The sequence below is a fragment of the Monodelphis domestica genome, chromosome 6 (genome assembly GCF_027887165.1).
Source record: "Monodelphis domestica isolate mMonDom1 chromosome 6, mMonDom1.pri, whole genome shotgun sequence".
Taxonomy (NCBI): domain Eukaryota; kingdom Metazoa; phylum Chordata; class Mammalia; order Didelphimorphia; family Didelphidae; genus Monodelphis; species Monodelphis domestica.
In genome coordinates, this window is record NC_077232.1 from 287257692 (window position 1) to 287276070 (window position 18379).

Below are 18379 nucleotides of genomic sequence, written 5' to 3' on the forward strand. Positions count from 1 at the left end.
TTGAGGCACCTCGCTGTCCTTCCATCTTAGATTTTCACCCTCTAATCCTCATATCTCTCTCGCTGCCAAATACTGGCTTTCCTAATTTTCTTCCTCAGCCCAACTCCTACCTGAATCCTTTCCTGATTGCTATTAATGCTACTGCCTTCCTTTATATTAATCCCAACTTATTCTATTTTGTTAAAAAAAATACACACAATTAATTCTTTTCGTCAACTTCAAAATCCCACGGGGAGCCGATTTCGGCAAGCCTCCGCTATCCGTAAAATGGAAATAAATAATTCCAGGACGGGCGGCGGGCGGTACGGGAAAGAATCTCCCCGCAAGCCGCCTGGTCTCTGCCGTCCCCCACCCCCCCGCGGCGCTGAGTGATTGGCCCGTGGTCACGTGGGCAGCCCCGAGACGGGCTCGGAGCACAGGTGGCTCAGTCCCATAAGCGGACCTGGCGCTCCCAGCAGCCTCTCTGGGCCGCAGCTTCCCCCATAAACAAAGGCGGAGCTGGCGCGGGATGCCTCACCTGAGAGGCTTCTTGGAAAGGGGGCAGACCAGGAAATCCAACAAGGCCGGGTCGAAGGCCGGGGGCGGAGAGGTCTGGCCGGACGCTGGACTATCCGCCTTCGGCCGGGACACCGCGGTATGCACCCCTTTGGTCCCGACCTGCCACGCCAACGGCTGCCTCCCCAGCAGCGCAGATACACTTCTCTGGACTGCGCTGCTCAGCATGACCCTTACTGGAGCTCGACTCCCTCCTGTGTGGCCTCAGCCTCGTCCCAGCTCCGGCCGCAATGTCACGCCCCTCGAAAGTTCCCCTTCCGGTGCGGCGGCAAACTAGTCCCCCGCGCTCCGCGCACCTTAGTTCCTACATAGTCATCTCCTGGGGATTGGGGCTGGGTCGCTGGTTGGTTGTTTGTTGGGGAGACTCCTGGCCCAAGCTGGCTAAGCGTTCAGCTAGTACAGACCACACAGGAAAAAAAGAACTTTTACACCAAGTCTACCAATAATAACCTCATGGTTAACATATTTAGTGCTGGGGGGACCTCTGAGCTACTACCTCATGCCCATCTCCCCATTTTACAGATAAGGAACTTGAGGTCCAAAGAGGGTAGGGGAAAGGGGACAACCAATATTAAGACATGGAATTGGAAAACTAGACCAATAAAGCTAGATCATAGAGTTTGTGAAGGGATGCAATTCTCTCTTGCCTTCATATTTTTTGCCTTATTCTTTATGATTTAATAAAATCATTTAATTTATGGCCAGTATCATAATTTTCCTTCTTAGGTAAGGCAACAACAATATAAACCATTACAAAACTGGTATTCATGGACGAAGATCTAATAATTACTCCAAATTAGATTGTTTTCTACTGAAAGAATATTGAAAACCCTCTAGGAAAAAACCACAAAGAGACTCCAGGACTGTGTTGGTGAACCTAAGTCGCACAGCTGGAGGGCCTGCTCTCCTCCCTCTCTCCACCATGCCTGAGAATATTTTTCACATCATCAGCCCTTCTGTCCAGCAGTCCAATGGGAGTGCTTCCTCCCTCTTCCCTGTCTGAGGTAAGGAGGCAGCTCACATGCACATGAGGGATGCAGTTTTTTCATTCAGTCTCTAAAAGATTTGCCATGGCTGCTCTGGGATATATCTGTTAATTTGGTATATTCTTTGAATGCAAGAGAAAAAGGATCTTTACCACAAATATTCATCACAACTCTTTTCATAGTAGCCCAAAAGTGGAAACTAAGGTAGGTCCTTCTTTTGGGGAATGCCGAAAATTATGGTATATGAATATAATTTGCCCCAAGAAATGACAAAATAGGCCACTTCAGAAGAAACTGTCCTTTTCTAGCTATAATCATAGCCAAAATATTAAGAATAAATTATGCCCAAGCTCACTTGAAAGAGATAGTATAAAACTAAGGAAACTTGATCCCAGTATTCCTAAAAGTTTCCTATGTTGTTCAGTTGTTTTGAATTATGTCTGATTCTTTGTGACCCCATTTAGGATCTTCTTGGCAGAAATAGTGGAGTGGTTTGCCATTTCCTTCTTCACATTATTTTACAAATAAGGAGACAAGCATTGTTAAGTGTCTTACTCAGTGTCACACAGCTAGTGTCTAGGGTGGATTTGAACTCAGGTCTTCCTGACTCCAGGCTTGGCAGTCTATCTACTTATAGTAAGTGGTACAAACTGTAAAGTGTTACCATTTCTCACTTAGTTTTGTGAATGAGAAATCCCCCTACCCCCTCATGATTATTTTTGTAATAGCAGATGTTCTTGATTTAATCAGAGTATAATCTTAGCACAGTTACACAGTGTTAATATAATTCCAAGTGACTGGACTTCTCTGAGAATCATTATTACAGAATAGTCCTAAGAATAGATATTAGCTATCACCCTTGGTGACCTTCTGTAGATTATCTTGCTTAATCAGCTTTGGTACACTCCCTTTTCAGCTGTACTATTTAAGTCCTGAAACTGTAATTTCTGTATCTGGCTACTGTACCTTGACAGACTTAGAAGAAAATGTACTTTTTATGCTTATTATTTTACAGATATAAGCTAACTTTTGAAGCATTAATTTGGTATATGAGGAAGTCACTCACAAAGCTGGGGGTCTTTGGTCTTAACCAGAGCCCAGCTTTATTGTGAGACTGGCCCTCTCTCAATAAACCTATTTCTTTTTGGTTTAGAGACTTTCTTTCCTTCATTGGCATTTCTGATCAATAATTTTCACCACAGTTTAAAATACTGTGATATTTCTTCAATTTCTTAGATGCTCTTGGTTAGGTTCTTTTCTAGAATAATATAGTGATGTTAATCAAGTATCTTTAATCTTTCATACTACCAGTATCCAAGCACATTAGCTCTAGGCAATTAATTTTGTCAACATGGAATCTAGGAATTCCAAACTTGTGACCTAGTGAGGATCTGATAAACCCCAAGTTTCAGGACTAGCTTATAGGTTGGAGACCCCAAAGTTTGTACTTGTTCCCTATTCCCATGGGAATCTACCCTGAAAGGAATCCAAGACTAGCAGTTTCAGACTGAGTGGGGGAATGACAATCCTAGTTGGGTGGGACTAAGCATATGCTAAGAACCCTTTAGTATCCATTGTAAGTAGCCCTTTCTCTTATACCCTAGACTCTAGCTATGATTCCTTTCCCAAGCTTGATTGTATCCTGTCAATGTAGTTTGAACACTCCTAATTTTTTTGTAGTTATATTGATATCAATCATATGTATTTCCAATGGCTTTAGCCACTGAGAAATCATGCTACTTTACAGCAAGATCTCGGAAAGAAAGGGGACCCTGCTGCCTGCACATTGTACTAATATTAGTTACTTATCAGCAGCCCTCCCCCATGAGGGGTGATGGATTTACTCTGTTGCCTGGAGACCAGACTCAAACAGAGACCCAGAGAGAGCACTCAGGCCCTGGCTCCGGATGGGTTAAGAACGAGGCCAGGAGCGGATAACTCCTGGAGCAGATAACGGAGCCGAGTAACCCCAGCAAAGTGAAGCCTCAGCTCGAGCTGGAGGGAGACAACAGGAAGAAGAAGGCAGCATCTGCAGACCCCCTCCCCAGGCAGGACTTATCTCCTGCCCCAGCGCTCAGGCTGCCTCCTGCTGGATTAATATTTCTCAACATAAAGTTAAATATTGTTTTTGTGATTAATCACTATGTTTAAATTATGTTTGATTTGTAGCAATGAGAATACATAATGCATATCAGGTATTTACATTCCGAATCATAGCTGTAGTAAAATTACAGTTTTGAAGTGGCCACCAAAATAATTTTTTGGTTTGGGGTCACCGCAACATGAGGAACTATATTGCAGGGTCACAGCATTAGAAAGGTTGAGAACCTATATACATAGGATCCCCAAATTCTTTTGTTCCCTGGAGTTGTCTTCTAATGTGGAGGCATTCCCAGGGGTCAGTGACTAGAGCGGCCAGAGTTCAATCCTAGGACTCTGTGTAGTCATGTGTGGCACGCAGCTGGGTTGTCGGGGACTACTAGTGCTTTTGCCCTTGATTAAAGAGTGATTTTGACTAATAGTTCTGTGTTTTTTTCCCAGTCAACATTTTGGAGGTCCCACCAAGATCTGAAGTCCTGGCTGCCTGAGCTTCCCTCCTGACGAGGTACCCACACAACCCATTTGAGGTTGAGTCAGGAGTCCGATTAGCAGAGGGGCCAGCTAAGTGGATTTTGGAGGAAGGACTCGTGTCTCGTGTATTTGGGATTGACTCACTCTTTAATTAAGGGATTGTTAAACTGGAGTCTGTGGGGTACACAGAGAGCCGCATAGTCCAGAGCTACCGGGTGCTGCTGGACATGGGTAACAGCTTGTCTATAATCCCAAAAATTGAGGTGGGGGCAGCTGGCAACCCTAGGAACCACCTAATGATACGACTGTTTTTAAGATTTGGGCCTAATGCAGGGAAAGGTTTAGAGAAGATGAGAAGATGGCAGGCGATGGCAGAGTCTGGCCCCGATGCGTATTGGACAACATGGAGTCTAGTTCAACCTGGCTACAATCTCCGAGCTTTATTAGATTTTGGGTGTCTGTGTGTTGATGCCTATGTGAGTACAGCAGTGTATATGCTAGAGGTGAGGGCAAGGAGAGTAATTCAGAGGCATGAATGGTTGGCTGAAAGTTGGAGTGTGAGTTGGAGTGCGAGTCTGAGGGTTCAACTGAAATTCCGGGTAACTGCTTTAAGTTGATTAAAATAGAGAAAGTTTCTTCATGAATTGAAATGCCACAGTTTAAAGGGTTAAATGGTTATAATTTTTTTTTTAATGAAAGAGCTTCTCATAGAAGCTTAAGAACTTAAGTTCTGTATTTCTTCTCAGTTTTCTGTGGGTTTTTGCATATATTGTATGTCTAGTGTATTTCCTAGTGTATTCTTCACCAATAATTTCAAATGCTTGTGATTTAAAGGTTAGCAAATAAAGTCTGAAAGTTGTGTTAACAATGAATTCCTCCCAAAAGTTGAAGAGGCAAGACGGGAGCTGGCGATCTGATTATGTGAATATCCAGCAGGAGGCAAAAGGAGGTTCAGAAATTCTTAATTTTAAGGTCTAATTTTTTTCTTCCCTAAGTTTTGGTATGGTTAATATGTGAAATATTTTGTATCAAGTGCAATTAATATTGGTAATAAGATGCATTTTATTCTAGGTATTAACTTTGTTATTTGAGTGCTATAATTTTACTTTTTTTTTCAAGCTGTTAAGTGTTTTCAAATAGCAAGATTTTTCTGAAATGCATGTGTGAGTTCTGGAGTGAAGAAATTTCATTTTACGATGGTCAGCTACAGACCTGACTGATTGTTGAATTGGTATAAATGACAAGAAATATTGGGGGAAAGGCATTGCTTTAAATGGTAAGGAAACCCTGAACATTTTTAAACTGACCAACAAATTTCCTCTCTAGGAGCAGCTTTAGCCTTAGGCCAAAGTGATTTGAGGAAAGGCAAATTTGAAGATAAAGGTAAATTAGAGTAAAAAAAAGTGAAAGAGAAGGGAATTGTAGAGGTATTCAAAGTTAAAGGTAATTTTTAAGCTTTTCCTTAGTAACCCTAAGTTTTGTGTTTAGAAAAAAAAATGTTACAGGTTTAGTTTTTGAAAAAGTAAAAGAATCATGAACTATAACCTAACCTGATTTTTGAAATTTTTAAGGTAAATTTCCAGAATGCAACCGTTACAATAGATAGGTTTTTGTTGTAAGAGACCAGTGAATACTGATAACTAATTTTCCTTTTTAAGTAGAGAGAACTAATGGTTTTGTGAGCATTATTTCTGATGATCATTGGCACATGACTGCTAAGAGAGAAAGGAATTCCCCACCTGGGAAACTCCTAAGAAATTTCTAGGAATGCCCTGTATTTTGCCACCCCAGTTCTGGAGTGTGGGTAAAGTGATTAAAACCTATTAAAGTTAAGTTTTACCTCAAGATGGTTCTTAGGAGCCAAAAGCCTGGACAAGATTTTCCTGCAGCCTAGTGTTAAGGATAATTTTAGCATTGTGACCTAAACTATATTAATTATTGGTCACCATGGGATATCCCAAATAAAAAAAAAATACCCAAGTCAGCTTTAAATTTATGGTGATTTAATTAATGTAGTGGAAAGAAATTAAGAAAAAGGGAGAAGGAAAGGGTGTAGGATTTCTCCCGCCTGGCTTGTGCAAGGGGGGAAGATTAGAGGCTCTAGGAAGATAAAGTTTTGGAGAGTAAAGGAGGAAGGAATCAGCCTGAACTCCAAGAGAGCTCAGCCAAGGTGCCTGAACCTGAATTAGCTCAAGGGCAAACTCACCGCCAAAATCCAGACAAATAGCTGCCACCACGCTAAGATGTTGGAATGCTTAGCATGCTGCCAGCCAGAGCTACCTCTCCGGGGGAAAAAAAACTGCAAGGAAGCCCCGCAAAAAAACCTAGATGCTTCTATCTCACTTTCCTGTGTCTCCTCTGTACCAATGGTAGCCGAGACCTTGACTTAGGACAGCCCAGGGGTCTGTCAGCTATTCTGATTTGTCAATTTCTCTATCAAAGGCCACTCTCTTAAAACTCAATCCTCAAGCATGGTTACAGACATTTCCGATTTTGTTAGACAAAGTAGGGTGGAGTAATGCAAAGTTCCCAAGACATCCCTGATTTTCTAAGAATAAGCATCTTCCTTGTTACAAATCAGGAGATAGCTAAATCCAATCTTCACACTAGTATCTGAAGGATTCTTCAAGAAGACATCTCTACGAGAAATCCGAAGGAGCCCCCAAGATACTGAATCCAGATAAGTATTGTTTCTCATCATTTTCATTGACTTTAGAAATATTTCTGTAGCAGACATAAAACTGGCCATTTCATTTCCCCTGAAAATTACATTTACCCTGAGCAAAGTAGAGAACCTTGAAAGAATAGAGCTATTACCCAAATTTAGTTGAAGTGGGAAAGTTTAAATAGGACCATTTTACCTTGTTAAGAGGTTTGAAACTAACATCTGTTAATTTGAGAATTTGCAGCAAAGATTCCAGAGTGCTAGTTTGTCTCAAAGTAGTAGAATTTAGGGAAGAATGATGGAGCCTAAAAATGATTATTAATAACAGAAGGTAATTTTAAATCTGGAGCATGATTAGAGAGAATTGCCATCTAGGGTTGAATTGTATGGGAAGATAATTGGGAAAAGAAATGCTATGGAGAAAATTGGTTATTGATACAGTCACAAGGGTGAATGGAAGGGCTAAGTTTCTGTCAAGGTGACTGCTGATCATTGTCAATTTATGCATGGCATTAATATTCCAAATTATGGGAGCTTTTCTACCTCATTTTAAGTTACTTCCCACTTTTCTCCTGTTAATAACAAATTTTCTGTAATCGTATGCTTAAGGAAGCCTCAGGAAGTCAAGGCATAGAATATGGAATTTGTGGAGGCAGATAGAAATTTTTAGCCATTATGAATGAGTAAGCAAATCAAAGAGGTCCCTTTTCTTAAAAGGAAGAGTTTAGGTCATAAGGAAAACCTGGCAAAATATCAGTGCCAAAAAGGGGGGAAGCCTTGCACATAAATAGTAGATTCTAAACAGCATTTTTAATAAACAAGGTTCTGATAGAACACTGAATGGCTCCCCAGTACCAGTAAAGTTTATACATTTTGTATCTTCAAGGCAGGAAACAATGAGATTAGAGAAGCCTTTGTGCCTAGAAATACTAATGAAATCACCTATAGACTAGGCCTAAATTAAATGGTAAATGAGCCTCATTGCCAATGAATAAGTACTCAGGAAAATGAAATGTGTACCCAAAACTAACTCAGTCAAATCAGGAGAATTATTTTAACAAAAATTTTTATGTACAGACTTTACATTAGCTGACTCAGTTGCAACATTATTTTTTCATATTAGGTAATAGTTAATAGAAGTAAAAAGCCTAAATTGTTTAAGCACATGGTTATGGCTGTTACGTAGTTAAAGGTGAATGAAAATGTTGGGCCCAGATAAGAACTTAGGACCCCCATAAACCACAATCTAAGAGGAACATTCCTTCCAGGAAGTCAGGCAGAACAGGATGCACCAGAGCAGAACCCTAATCTGCAACAGCCTGGTTACCCTTATCAACCAGCAGCTGTAACCGGAAAACCATTCCCTATGCCTATAGAACAGAATATAAACCCTGTATCAACCCTTAGGTGGGGTCCAGACTTGTACTTTTGGTCCTGGACCCTAGCTGGAGCTAACAATAAAGTTCCCCTTGTGATTACATTGTTGGTGTGGTGCCTTCCTTGCAATCAGGATTGATTCTGGGATGAACAAAAACAGTTTTTAAATCCCTAGCATCTCAACCTCCCCAAAGGGGGGGGTATGTGAGGTGTGTATGAGGTTTTAAAATTAAGGAAAATTAGAAGCATTTTTAAGCTTGAGAATTTTTGGAGTTCATTTCAATATTGAAATGTAAATTTGACTTTTAAAATAGTTTTGAAGCTGAAATTGCCATGCAGTCATTTTAATGTTGTTTTGGATTTTGGGGTGATAAAATATCTAGTTAGAATTTTACTTGGTGCTAGACAATATTTTAATTTTGGCCACAAATAGGAGGTAGGGCCACTTCCAGATTTACCAAGACCTGAATAATCTGTGATGTGGATTTTGCTTTTGCTTTTAGGGTTTTTATATTATTACTTTGGTAAAGTAAGGCAATCTTTCTGATTAAGCATGTAAATTACATAATTTTATAATTGTGGAAAAGACATTACTAAAATTAATGATGGGATTTGTAGATTTAAGGTTAGCGATATGGATAATCTTTGTAGTGAGTAAGCATATAAGGAGTTGATCATAGTCCTGTTAAAGAATGTGTTTATGGATTTCTCTTGTTTTCTCTAGCAGCAGCAAAGAAGCTGTCTGGTACAAAAGGAGGAGTCTGCAGCAGGACTGAAGTCTGCCGGGAGAGGAAGCTGAAGGCATCATATCTGAACCCACCAGATTTGAAAGACTTAAAAGACTTTGGGGAAATGGGGTAGTGTTTTGATTGTTATTTTTTGCCAAAGGCAGACTGCCTGCCTTTCTGGCTCAAATGTCAATGCACCTGGGTCATTGGGGAATGCGCCTCCAAATGCCAATTGCCTGTGCCTGTACCCCCAAGGCTTTCCCATCATTTGTGATGAGAGGGCAACCCCATGTGGCATTTCCCATTTGTCTATTTATTTGGTCATCGATGTTCAGTCTTGACCAAAAGGGGGGGTGGTGTCAACATGGAATCTAGGAATTGCAAACTTGTGGCCTAGTGGGATCTGATGAACCCCAAGTTTCAGGACTAGCTCATAAATTGGAGACCCCAAAGTTTGCACTTGTTCCCTGTTCCCATGGGAATCCACCCAGAAGGGAATCTCAGGCTAGCAGTTTCAGACTGAGTGGGGGACCCTCTGGGGAATGACAATCCTAGTTGGGTGGGACTAAGCATATGCTAAGGACCCTTTAGTATCCATTGTAAGTAGCCCCTTCTCTTACACCCTAGACTCTAGCTATGATTCTTTTGTTTGATTGTATCCTGTCAGTGTAGTTTGAACACTCCTTTTCTTTGTAGCTATGGTGATGCCAATCATCTTTCCTTGTCCCCGGAACTCCCCAAATGGTATATAGGATCCCCAAATTCTTTGTTCCCTGGAGTCGTCATCTAGCATGGTGGCACTCCCAGGGGTCAGTGACTAGAGTGGCCAGAGTTCAATCTTCAGACTCTGTGCAGTCATGTGTGGTGTGCAGCTCTGTTGTCGAGGCCTACTAGTGCTGAACCCCTTCTTTGCCCTTGATTAAAGAGTGATTTTGACTATAATAGTTCTGTGTTTTTTCCCAGTCGACAACTTATTTTCAAAGATTAAAGTGGAGAATAGAGCCCATTCATTCAGAAGCTAAGCATATGGCAGAATTATGTCTTTTTGTGTTTACTATCACACAAAACATATTTCCATGTTGTTTATTTTTGTAAGTGAATAATCTTAAGAAGCCCCAAACCCCAAACTACATAACCTGTCAACTCAATTTCTGGAAACCCCAAATTTGCCTCTGCCCCTTGGAAACTTGCCTTTAGGGAAAGTCCCAAACTGACTTTTGTCTTAGAGGGAACAATGGATCACCAAGCATCCATTAAGTGTCCAGAATAGGAAATGATAGAAATGCTCAAATCCTCAATCACCCTTTTCATCTTAGAAGTTTCCCCCCATTCTATCAGAAATCCATTCCCCAAAAGACCTGCATAGGCAGGAACCATCCTTTTTGTATCCAGTGTAAGTTAGGCCACTCCCTGATACCCTAGCCTCTAGCTACAGTCTCTTTCCCAAGCCTGCCTGTAACCAGTCAGTATATGTTTGCTGTACTATATTCCCTAAAAGATACATAAGTTCACACGCTCTATTATTCTTTGGAGAATGATCTTTGGTGGTGATTCTCTCAGAGACACTGGCCCCAGAGCCCGGTATTTAGAGTTGGTCTCTGTGTGGGAACTGAATATTAAAGACTTGTCTCTTTTCCTGATTAAAGATTTGGTTTTTCTGACTATTCTAGTGGTTCTGTATTTTTCCAAGTTGACAACCCAAATAAACAAGTGAAAAATTGTATGCTTTCATCTGCCTTCGGACTCCAAAAGTTCTTTCTCTGGAGGTGAATAGCATCCTTTGTCTTAAGTCCCCCTAAATTCTCTTTGTTAAAGCTCTTTATGTTAAGTAGTTAAGTGGAAGCAGGGTGCTAGTAACTGAGCTCCTAACAAATAGGAGAACATAACCAGAAAGGGTTTAAGATAATAACAGAGAAAAGAGACCCCTAACATTCAAGACAACAATGGAGAAAGTCTGGCCCTAAAAGAGTAGGACCAGACCTCATTCCTTACATGGGGGTATTAGGAAAGTAAAAACGCAGGAAAACATCTTCTGCCTAAAGTCAATCATGAAGTCAATGATTGATATTAAAGATACCTTGTTTTCCTGACTTAGTCAATGAGAAGTTATTTTGCCCTGAATAAGTTGCTCGACTGTCTTAGAACTCGATTATTGTATAAAAGTTTGCAATTATTCCTTTTGAAAATTGACAGTGTTTTAAGTTTTAAGTTTCTTTACAAACTAAGTAAACTGCTCTAAGCATCAGTGTATTAGTTACTGTGCCATGATAACTTTGTATGAAATAAAAAACCACAGTAACTGTAAAAGAGGTCATTCTATGCTTCTCTTTTCATTTGGCTAAGTATTTACTAGTGAATCCTCAAAAACTTTTTGCAAGATAGGTAAGATAAGGCATATCAGCTATCCTTTAATGAAAGGAAACTGGGGCACGGCAACATTAAGTATTAACAACAGAAGCTCTGGTTTGCTAATTTCTTCAACCACTGAATTCCCTTAAATAAAACTTTACTGAAAATAAGTTAAAAGTGAAGAAGACATTCCTGGGTCTTGTTTAAGTTTTTATTTCTTTTTTTAGCATTTTAAACTGCTAAGAATAAAATGCAATTTTGTGAATTGTACTTTCAGGAAGATACATGTGATAATGTGAAACTTTCCTTCTGCTACATTCATGCTACTCGCGATCTCCAGATTGGTATTTCATTTTAGAACAGCGCTGAATAACAAGGAGATAGCTGCCCTGCCTTGCCTTTCCTTTTTTTGCACATAAAATTGCTGCCTGGGCTAATTCTGGAAGACTTCAAGGAACTGCCTCCTGTACAGAATGGCTTGATCGGTAGTTTTTTAAGCCCAGGAGTCAAAAATGCTTTTTTAAATTTAGAAAGTGACACTTCTATCTGTTATGGGCATGGAAGGATACCCTTGGGGTTCGGGAAGGATGCTTTCTGCAAGCATGCAATGACTCCAAACTTAGCTTAAAAACAAAAAGAGATTTATTAATTTAGAGAGTAATGTTGAGAGTGGCCAGGAGGATAGCAAGGTAGAAGGGGAGCAGTTCCCTGGGAGGACAGCATGAAAGGAAAGGCTGTTCCCCCAAGAACACAGCATGGATGGAGAGGCTGTCCCCCTGACGACATCAGTTCTGGGGATTTTATACATTCTTCACAACAGTTAGTCACTCAGGCATGAAGTGGGGTGATCGTACTGGGGTCTGCCTGGGGACATAAAGCTTCCTTAGTTTTAGGGGACAAACAGATGTCCAATAGGATCGAGGTGTGGTCTGAAGGTGCATCTTTCTGACCATCTAGAGGACAATCAAAGGAAGATAGTCATCTCAGGACCCTAGGTGGGGTCATTGGGTGTTTTTAGGCTCAGAGTTAGAAAACAACAAGGGAGTTTCCTTGGCAATAGCTCGCCTGGGTTTCTGGGGTACAGTGCCCATGTCACTATCAAGTCGATTCTATTGTTATATTGTCAACCTGAAAAACACAACTACTAATACACTTGGATGGGGTGAGGAGATCATAACCTTACAAACCACAGAGCTGTAGCATTGGGACCTCCACTGAACTACTGAAAAGGGGGTGCTTAAATCGAGTTTTGGGAAGAGGAGGGGAAGGGGGAGGGACAAAAGCCTGGTTACTTGAATTCACAAAAGCTTGGAAAAGAGAGATAGCCAGAGGCTTGGGTAATTGCAAAGGCACTTTATGGTCCTCTTTAACTAATTCAGGAGAAAGTGGCAAGACCAATTCAGCATCAATTCAATCATTCTCTGCCTTTTGGGTTGTTTTAATACTCTGATTAACAGTCCATCCGGGGATTCTTGGAAGACAATGTGTCAGTATATTGGAGCAGTTATTATTAGTATGTATTGTCATAAACAAAGGCACAAGGAGATTCTCAAGCTTTGTGCTGCTACCATGGGGGGTAGGACTGGTAACAATTACTAGCTAGCATGGCCTTATTTCACTAACCAGAAGGACATTTAAGTAGCTCTTTCAATCTGAATCCAAAACTGTGTCTTGAAGACAATAAAGCCAAGCACCTGGAGCCCGGAAAAGCCTGGACTGGATTCCTCCCTGACTGGGCAATCAGTCAAGCAAATAGCAAGCAAGTGCAGAATGGAAGGGGCATGGCTTCCAGGTTGACTTGACTGTAGAATGCAAGAAGGTGAATAAACCAGACTGGAAAGGTAGGTAGGAAAAACTAGGTTATAAAGAGCTTTAAGTGGATGAGGGGGAGTTAGTTTACCACTAGAGGTAATAAAGGAACCACTTGGGTTTGTTGAGTGGGGAAATGGCATGGTCAGATCTGTGCTTCAGAAAAATCACTCTGGTAGTGTCAACTCGAATAAAACAGAACTCCCAAAGTATAATAATAAAAGATCTTTAATCAATAAAGGAGATTATAATCTGGGGTCTCTCTCAGTACCCTGGTACTAGAGGAATCCACCTGGAATGGGGGGGAAGGGCATGCATTATTTAATGCTTTTAGGAGGTACAGCTGTTAAGAAGGGACCTATAAAATTGTTTTACATGGTAATCAAAGGTCAGTAGCCTGGGAAAGGTGGATAAGAGGCCAGGGTACCTAGGAGAGTCCTCTTCGACTTCCGGCAAGGCTTTGCTCTGGGAAAGAACAATATAGACCGGAAAGTTGGTTCATGGTTAAACAGGATCAGCTGGTGATCAGCTGCTACATTCAACAACAGCCATATGGAAGATTGACTGGAGAATGAATAAAATTGAGTCAGGGAGACCAATTAGAAGATTCCTGCAATAGTCTAGTCATGAGATAATGGGTCAAATTGAGATGGGGGTGTGAGGTTTCCCCTGGTACCCCAAGTATCCAGAGGAACCTCAGGTCAAAGAGTATGTGAGGAACTCCCCATTTCTGCACTCTTGCAGTTTGGCTAAAGGAAGCTGACATTTTGTTAGCCTTTCCCCTAGCTTTTCGATAAGCACAGTTATGCACCTTCCAGTTTGCTTTTCTTTTTTCCCTCCATTTGAATAAGTTTATTTAGTCAATTTAGAACATTATTGCTTGGTTACAATAATCACATTATTTCCCTCCCTCTCCTCCACCCACCCTTCCCACAGCCGACTGCAATTTTCATTGGGTATTACTTGTGTCCTTGATCAGAACCTATTTCCATGTTGTTATTTGTACTAGGATGTTCATTTAGAGTCTACATACCCAGCCATATCCCTTCAACCCATGTATTCAAGCAGTTGTTTTTCTTCAGTGTTGATGTAGATAGTGGTTTTTCTCATAGGTTCCTCCAAGTTGTTCAGGATCACTGCATTGCTACTAATGGAGAAGTCCATTACGTTCGATTGTACCACAGTGTATCAGTCTATATGTACAATGTTTTCCTGGTTCTGCTCCTCTCGCTCTGCATCACTTCCTGGAGGTTGTTCCAGTCTCCATGGAATTCCTCCACTTTATTATTCCTTTGAGCACAATAGTATTCCATCACCAACATATGCCACAATTTGTTCAGTCATTCTCCAATTGAAGGGCATCCCCTCATTTTCCAATTTTTGGCCACCACAAAGAGCACAGCTATGAATATTTTTGTACCTGTCTTTTTCCTTATTATCTCTTTGGGGTACTCCAGTTTGCTTTTGATAAGCATTCATTTGCATTTCAGATATCACTTCATCCCCCCAACTGATAACTCCCCCTCCTTTGTATTCGAGGTCACTGAGAGGCACCTCACAACCATATAGCACAACCTCCCCACCCAGTTTCTGGTCACATAGTCTCTGTTCCCTCAGAAAGGTATAAGAATCTTGAACCCCATCTCTTAGGGAAGGCAGTGGTTTACCTGCACCTGCCTCCCAGCCATTCAATCCAATTATTCAACTTGCATTCAACTTAATAAATGTCTCCATTTTTAAAGATAAACATCTGAGCCTGTCAATCTTGAGGGAGCACCCTTCCTGACCCAGATTAATCTCTAGCTCTCCCATAATAAAATAATTTACCTCTCTGAGCCTTAGTTTCTTCATTTGTAAAACAAAGACAATAATATCTGTATAGGAAGTGAAACTGTAGCATATAAGGGCTAGTTAAAGATAACTAGATATATCAAAGTTGTGTACCTTTCAAAATTTAAGTGGTTATAAGTTTATCTTATAAAGGGTTCAAAAATCTAATGGACTCGAACCAGAGTGATTTATTCACAGATTATAAAGGGTGTGAAACATAAAGTAGTCTTTCCTTGTCTTTTATTGAAGAAGGAAATGGAAAACCACTCTAGTATTTTTGTCAAGAAAACCTGCCAGCTCTGAAAAGAGAATCTTGGGGATATAGAAAAGAGCTGGTTATGGAGGAAAAAGCCCTTGAGAAAGAATCTCTTCACTTCTCCCCTTGTATACTTTCAGATAATATCAGGGTACAGGGAAAGAATTTCTAGAGATAAACTCGGTCTTCCCCCATTGGGTAATCATGTCTTATATAATAGAGCAAATGGCCCCAAAAGAAACATCATTCTTAGAAGAGAGCAGATTCAGAGAGTCTAGCTATAGAGTCAAGTTAAATTAAGGAGAGGAGCATACCCAGGGAATGTATAGAGCAAGATGCCCAAAATAGACACCAAGCCCAGTGTGAGAAGATAAAAACCACCCTGACTCTGTAGTACTTGTGGTGTGAGTTCCCTTGGCTGTGTATAGAACTGAGTGGGGTGGGTAGGGAAGGGGGAGAGTAATGAGAGTGAAGAGATGAAGATGGCAACTAGGTTGTAAGCTTGGGTAAGAAGGAGGGCACTGGGACTCTTGTAACAATAACAGGAAAGTGTTATGATTAAAATCCTCTGGAGACTATATTTGAATTTTATAATTAGTTATTAAGTAGATAGAGATAGATAGAGATAAAGATAGATAGAGAAAAGAATTAATTTGTTCTTCTCAGGGTGGACTTCCATCCTAGACGCCATTAGGGAATGAAAGAATGTTTAGGGTTTCAGAATAAGACCTCAAGAACATTTCATTACTGCCACAGGCCCAGTGAGTTAGGAGGCCTCTTATCTCAAGAAAAAAGCCATTAGACTATCCCACCTCCTTATCTCCTCTGAGCCAGAGGAGTCCCTCCAAAAGACATGACCATCCTTCTCCCCATCCCCAAGCTTGTGATGAATCTCATGCTATGTAACTTGTTTTCTAATTGGGTAGACTTTCACCCTCAGACCCTGGGGTATAGGACAGAGGGAGTGGGGGTCTTGTGTTAGGAATCTATAAAACACACTCATGCATTAGGAGACCCCTTTCTTATGAGGAAGAATAAAGACTGCATCTTATACTATCCCCTCTCTGACTCCAGGCTTATAATGATAATTTGGTGGGTGGTCATTTTATTTCATCCCACACAGGAGTGATTGAAGATTAGTGAGAGTAAAAATGATAGAAGAGACAATCAGTTGGAGATGAAATAAAATGGGATCACTTGTGCAATGAGGAGGGAAGGAAAAAGCCATTTCTTCATATGTACAAGGTGAAGGAGGAAATAATGGCAGAAGATATCTGAGTGAAATAAGAGGAGGAGGAAGGAGTTTTCAGTGAATTACTTCAGTTTTTTTAAGTGAAACATTAAAGTTCTCATCTGAGGGGAGGAGTGAGTTGTGGGAAGTTTAAGGAGGGAAGAACATTTTTGCAAAAGCTACTGTGATTAGGATTATGAATCAATTTAGGAAGCATAAAAATAGTTTGGGGAAGGGCTCATTTGAGTTTATGTAAAATAAACTTATAGACCTAATTATTGATGTAGTGATCACAGTTTGGGCTTTTTCTCCAGCTTTGTTCAGTAGCAAATGAGTAGGGAAGCAGCAGATGGTGTGAGTAATTCAAGGTTGGAGTTTGGAAGGGCAAGATTGTCTATAGGATAAAGGGGCAATGAACTCAAGAGGACAATGTAGAGTTGAATTGATTTACCAGGGGTTCAAATTGGGCAGGGGTACATGGTATAGTCCTAGCAGTGGGGATGACCTGGAAAAGAACTAAAGTCTTGAGAGATGGAAAGTCATGGTGAGGACCAGGGCTTGGAGTATAAGGCAATGGGGCAGCAGGATCAGTCAATCAGTAAACATTTATTAAGTACCTACTAGCTGTCCTTAAACACTGGGAAGGGAGAAAGTGGGTACAGAGGGAGGTACCTGACATAAGGATATGATAAGTTCGGCCAGGTGAGAAATAGAGAAATGACTAAGCTGAGCTCTCTCCTTAAATGGAGATGCATGGTCTCACCCTCCAATCATGGAGGCAGAGATGGGACCAATGATGACCATATTCCAATAATGAGCTTCCTGGGTATGGTGGAGGTCAGTTAGAGAAGTCCTAAAAGTAATGGCAATTCATTGAGATATGAGTAGTTAACATGGGCATTGAACCCCCAGAAAATCAGGCAAACTATTATGGACAGAGAGATGCACCTCCAGGCTACACCTCGATCCTATCAGGCTACATCTCAAGATACCTGTTTGTTAAGGAACCTGTTTGTTAAGGCATAAAGATGCCTCCAGGCAGACCCCAGTCAGATGACCACCCCACCCCACCAAATGCTGGAGTGACTAGCACTCTAGGTCAAGTCCACACCATGACACAGCATCTGTTGTAAAGAGTATAAAATCCCCAGAACTGATGTCCTCTGGGGGACAGCCTTTCCATTCATGCTGTCCTCCCAGGAACTGCTCCCCATCTTGCTGTTCCACCTGTACTATCCTCCTGGCCATTCTCAACAGAACTTTCTAAAAATTAATAAATTTCTCTTTTTGTTTTTAAGCCAAGTTTTGGAGTCTTGCATTCTTGCAAAAGGTATCCTTCCTGAACTCCAGGGGTACACATCTGAACCCCATAACATAGTGACAATAGATTATGATCAGATAAAGGAATTTCAGAGTTCATGAACAGGGATAAGGTAGGTGATGGCAAGATGGCATCTCTGTGTGTAACCATGGTGATAGAAAAGTAGGTCAAGAGAATTCAGTAAGTTGAAGAACCGGGAGGTTGAGGAAGTTGAGGGAGTATCAATATGTTTGTTCAAGTTCCCTAGTTTGGGGGGGGGAGGTTGGGAAAGGACCAAATCTGTAAACCAGGTGCTGAACCTGTGGAGGAAGGAAGGAGTGTCCAAAGATTCTATAGACAGTGACTACGAGAAATTCGATTCAGTGATAAATATGTATTGAATGAAACTTAAAGAAGGAGGAGTTGCTGAGTGATCATGGTACAGGAGGGCTTGGAAGTGGTCTTTGGGAGCCAGGAATATTCCAACTGCTTCTACACAACCAACTAGTCTGGGGGAATGAGTTGTCAATTTGAATGAAAGAGAACTGCCAAAGTACCACAGCCAGAGGTCTTTAATCAAGGCGGGGGAGGTGGTGGTGCAATTTAGAGTTGCCACACAGCACCAGGCTGCAGGCAGTGGGGCAAGGGGACATTTCTATGCAGAAGGAGTCTCCTAAAAGGTAAAGGCTCCCAGAGCTATTACATAAATCCGCTTGCATAAC

At 41.1% G+C, this 18379-nt stretch overlaps 1 protein-coding gene and 1 long non-coding RNA gene across 8 annotated transcripts in view; one reads left to right on the plus strand and one right to left on the minus strand.

The window, feature by feature from the left end:
• Positions 1-18379, minus strand: part of LOC100024823 (PIGY upstream open reading frame) — a 35741-nt gene that overhangs the window by 3372 nt on the left and 13990 nt on the right. For 2 of the 7 annotated variants that reach the window (XM_056803323.1, XM_001375926.4), the window contains exon 3: positions 518-948. The exons of 4 other annotated variants lie outside the window; for them this stretch is intronic. In XM_056803323.1, the coding sequence (XP_056659301.1) occupies positions 518-723 (206 nt within the window). In that variant the 5' untranslated portion in view covers positions 724-948. Of the gene's footprint in view, positions 1-517; positions 949-18379 lie in introns of those variants that run through there. One more of the 7 variants, XR_008913035.1, reaches the window with a different exon arrangement.
• Positions 931-10543, plus strand: LOC103095079 (uncharacterized). The gene is made up of 2 exons (XR_468391.2): positions 931-1559; positions 4083-10543. It is a non-coding gene; the product is annotated as an uncharacterized LOC103095079 (long non-coding RNA).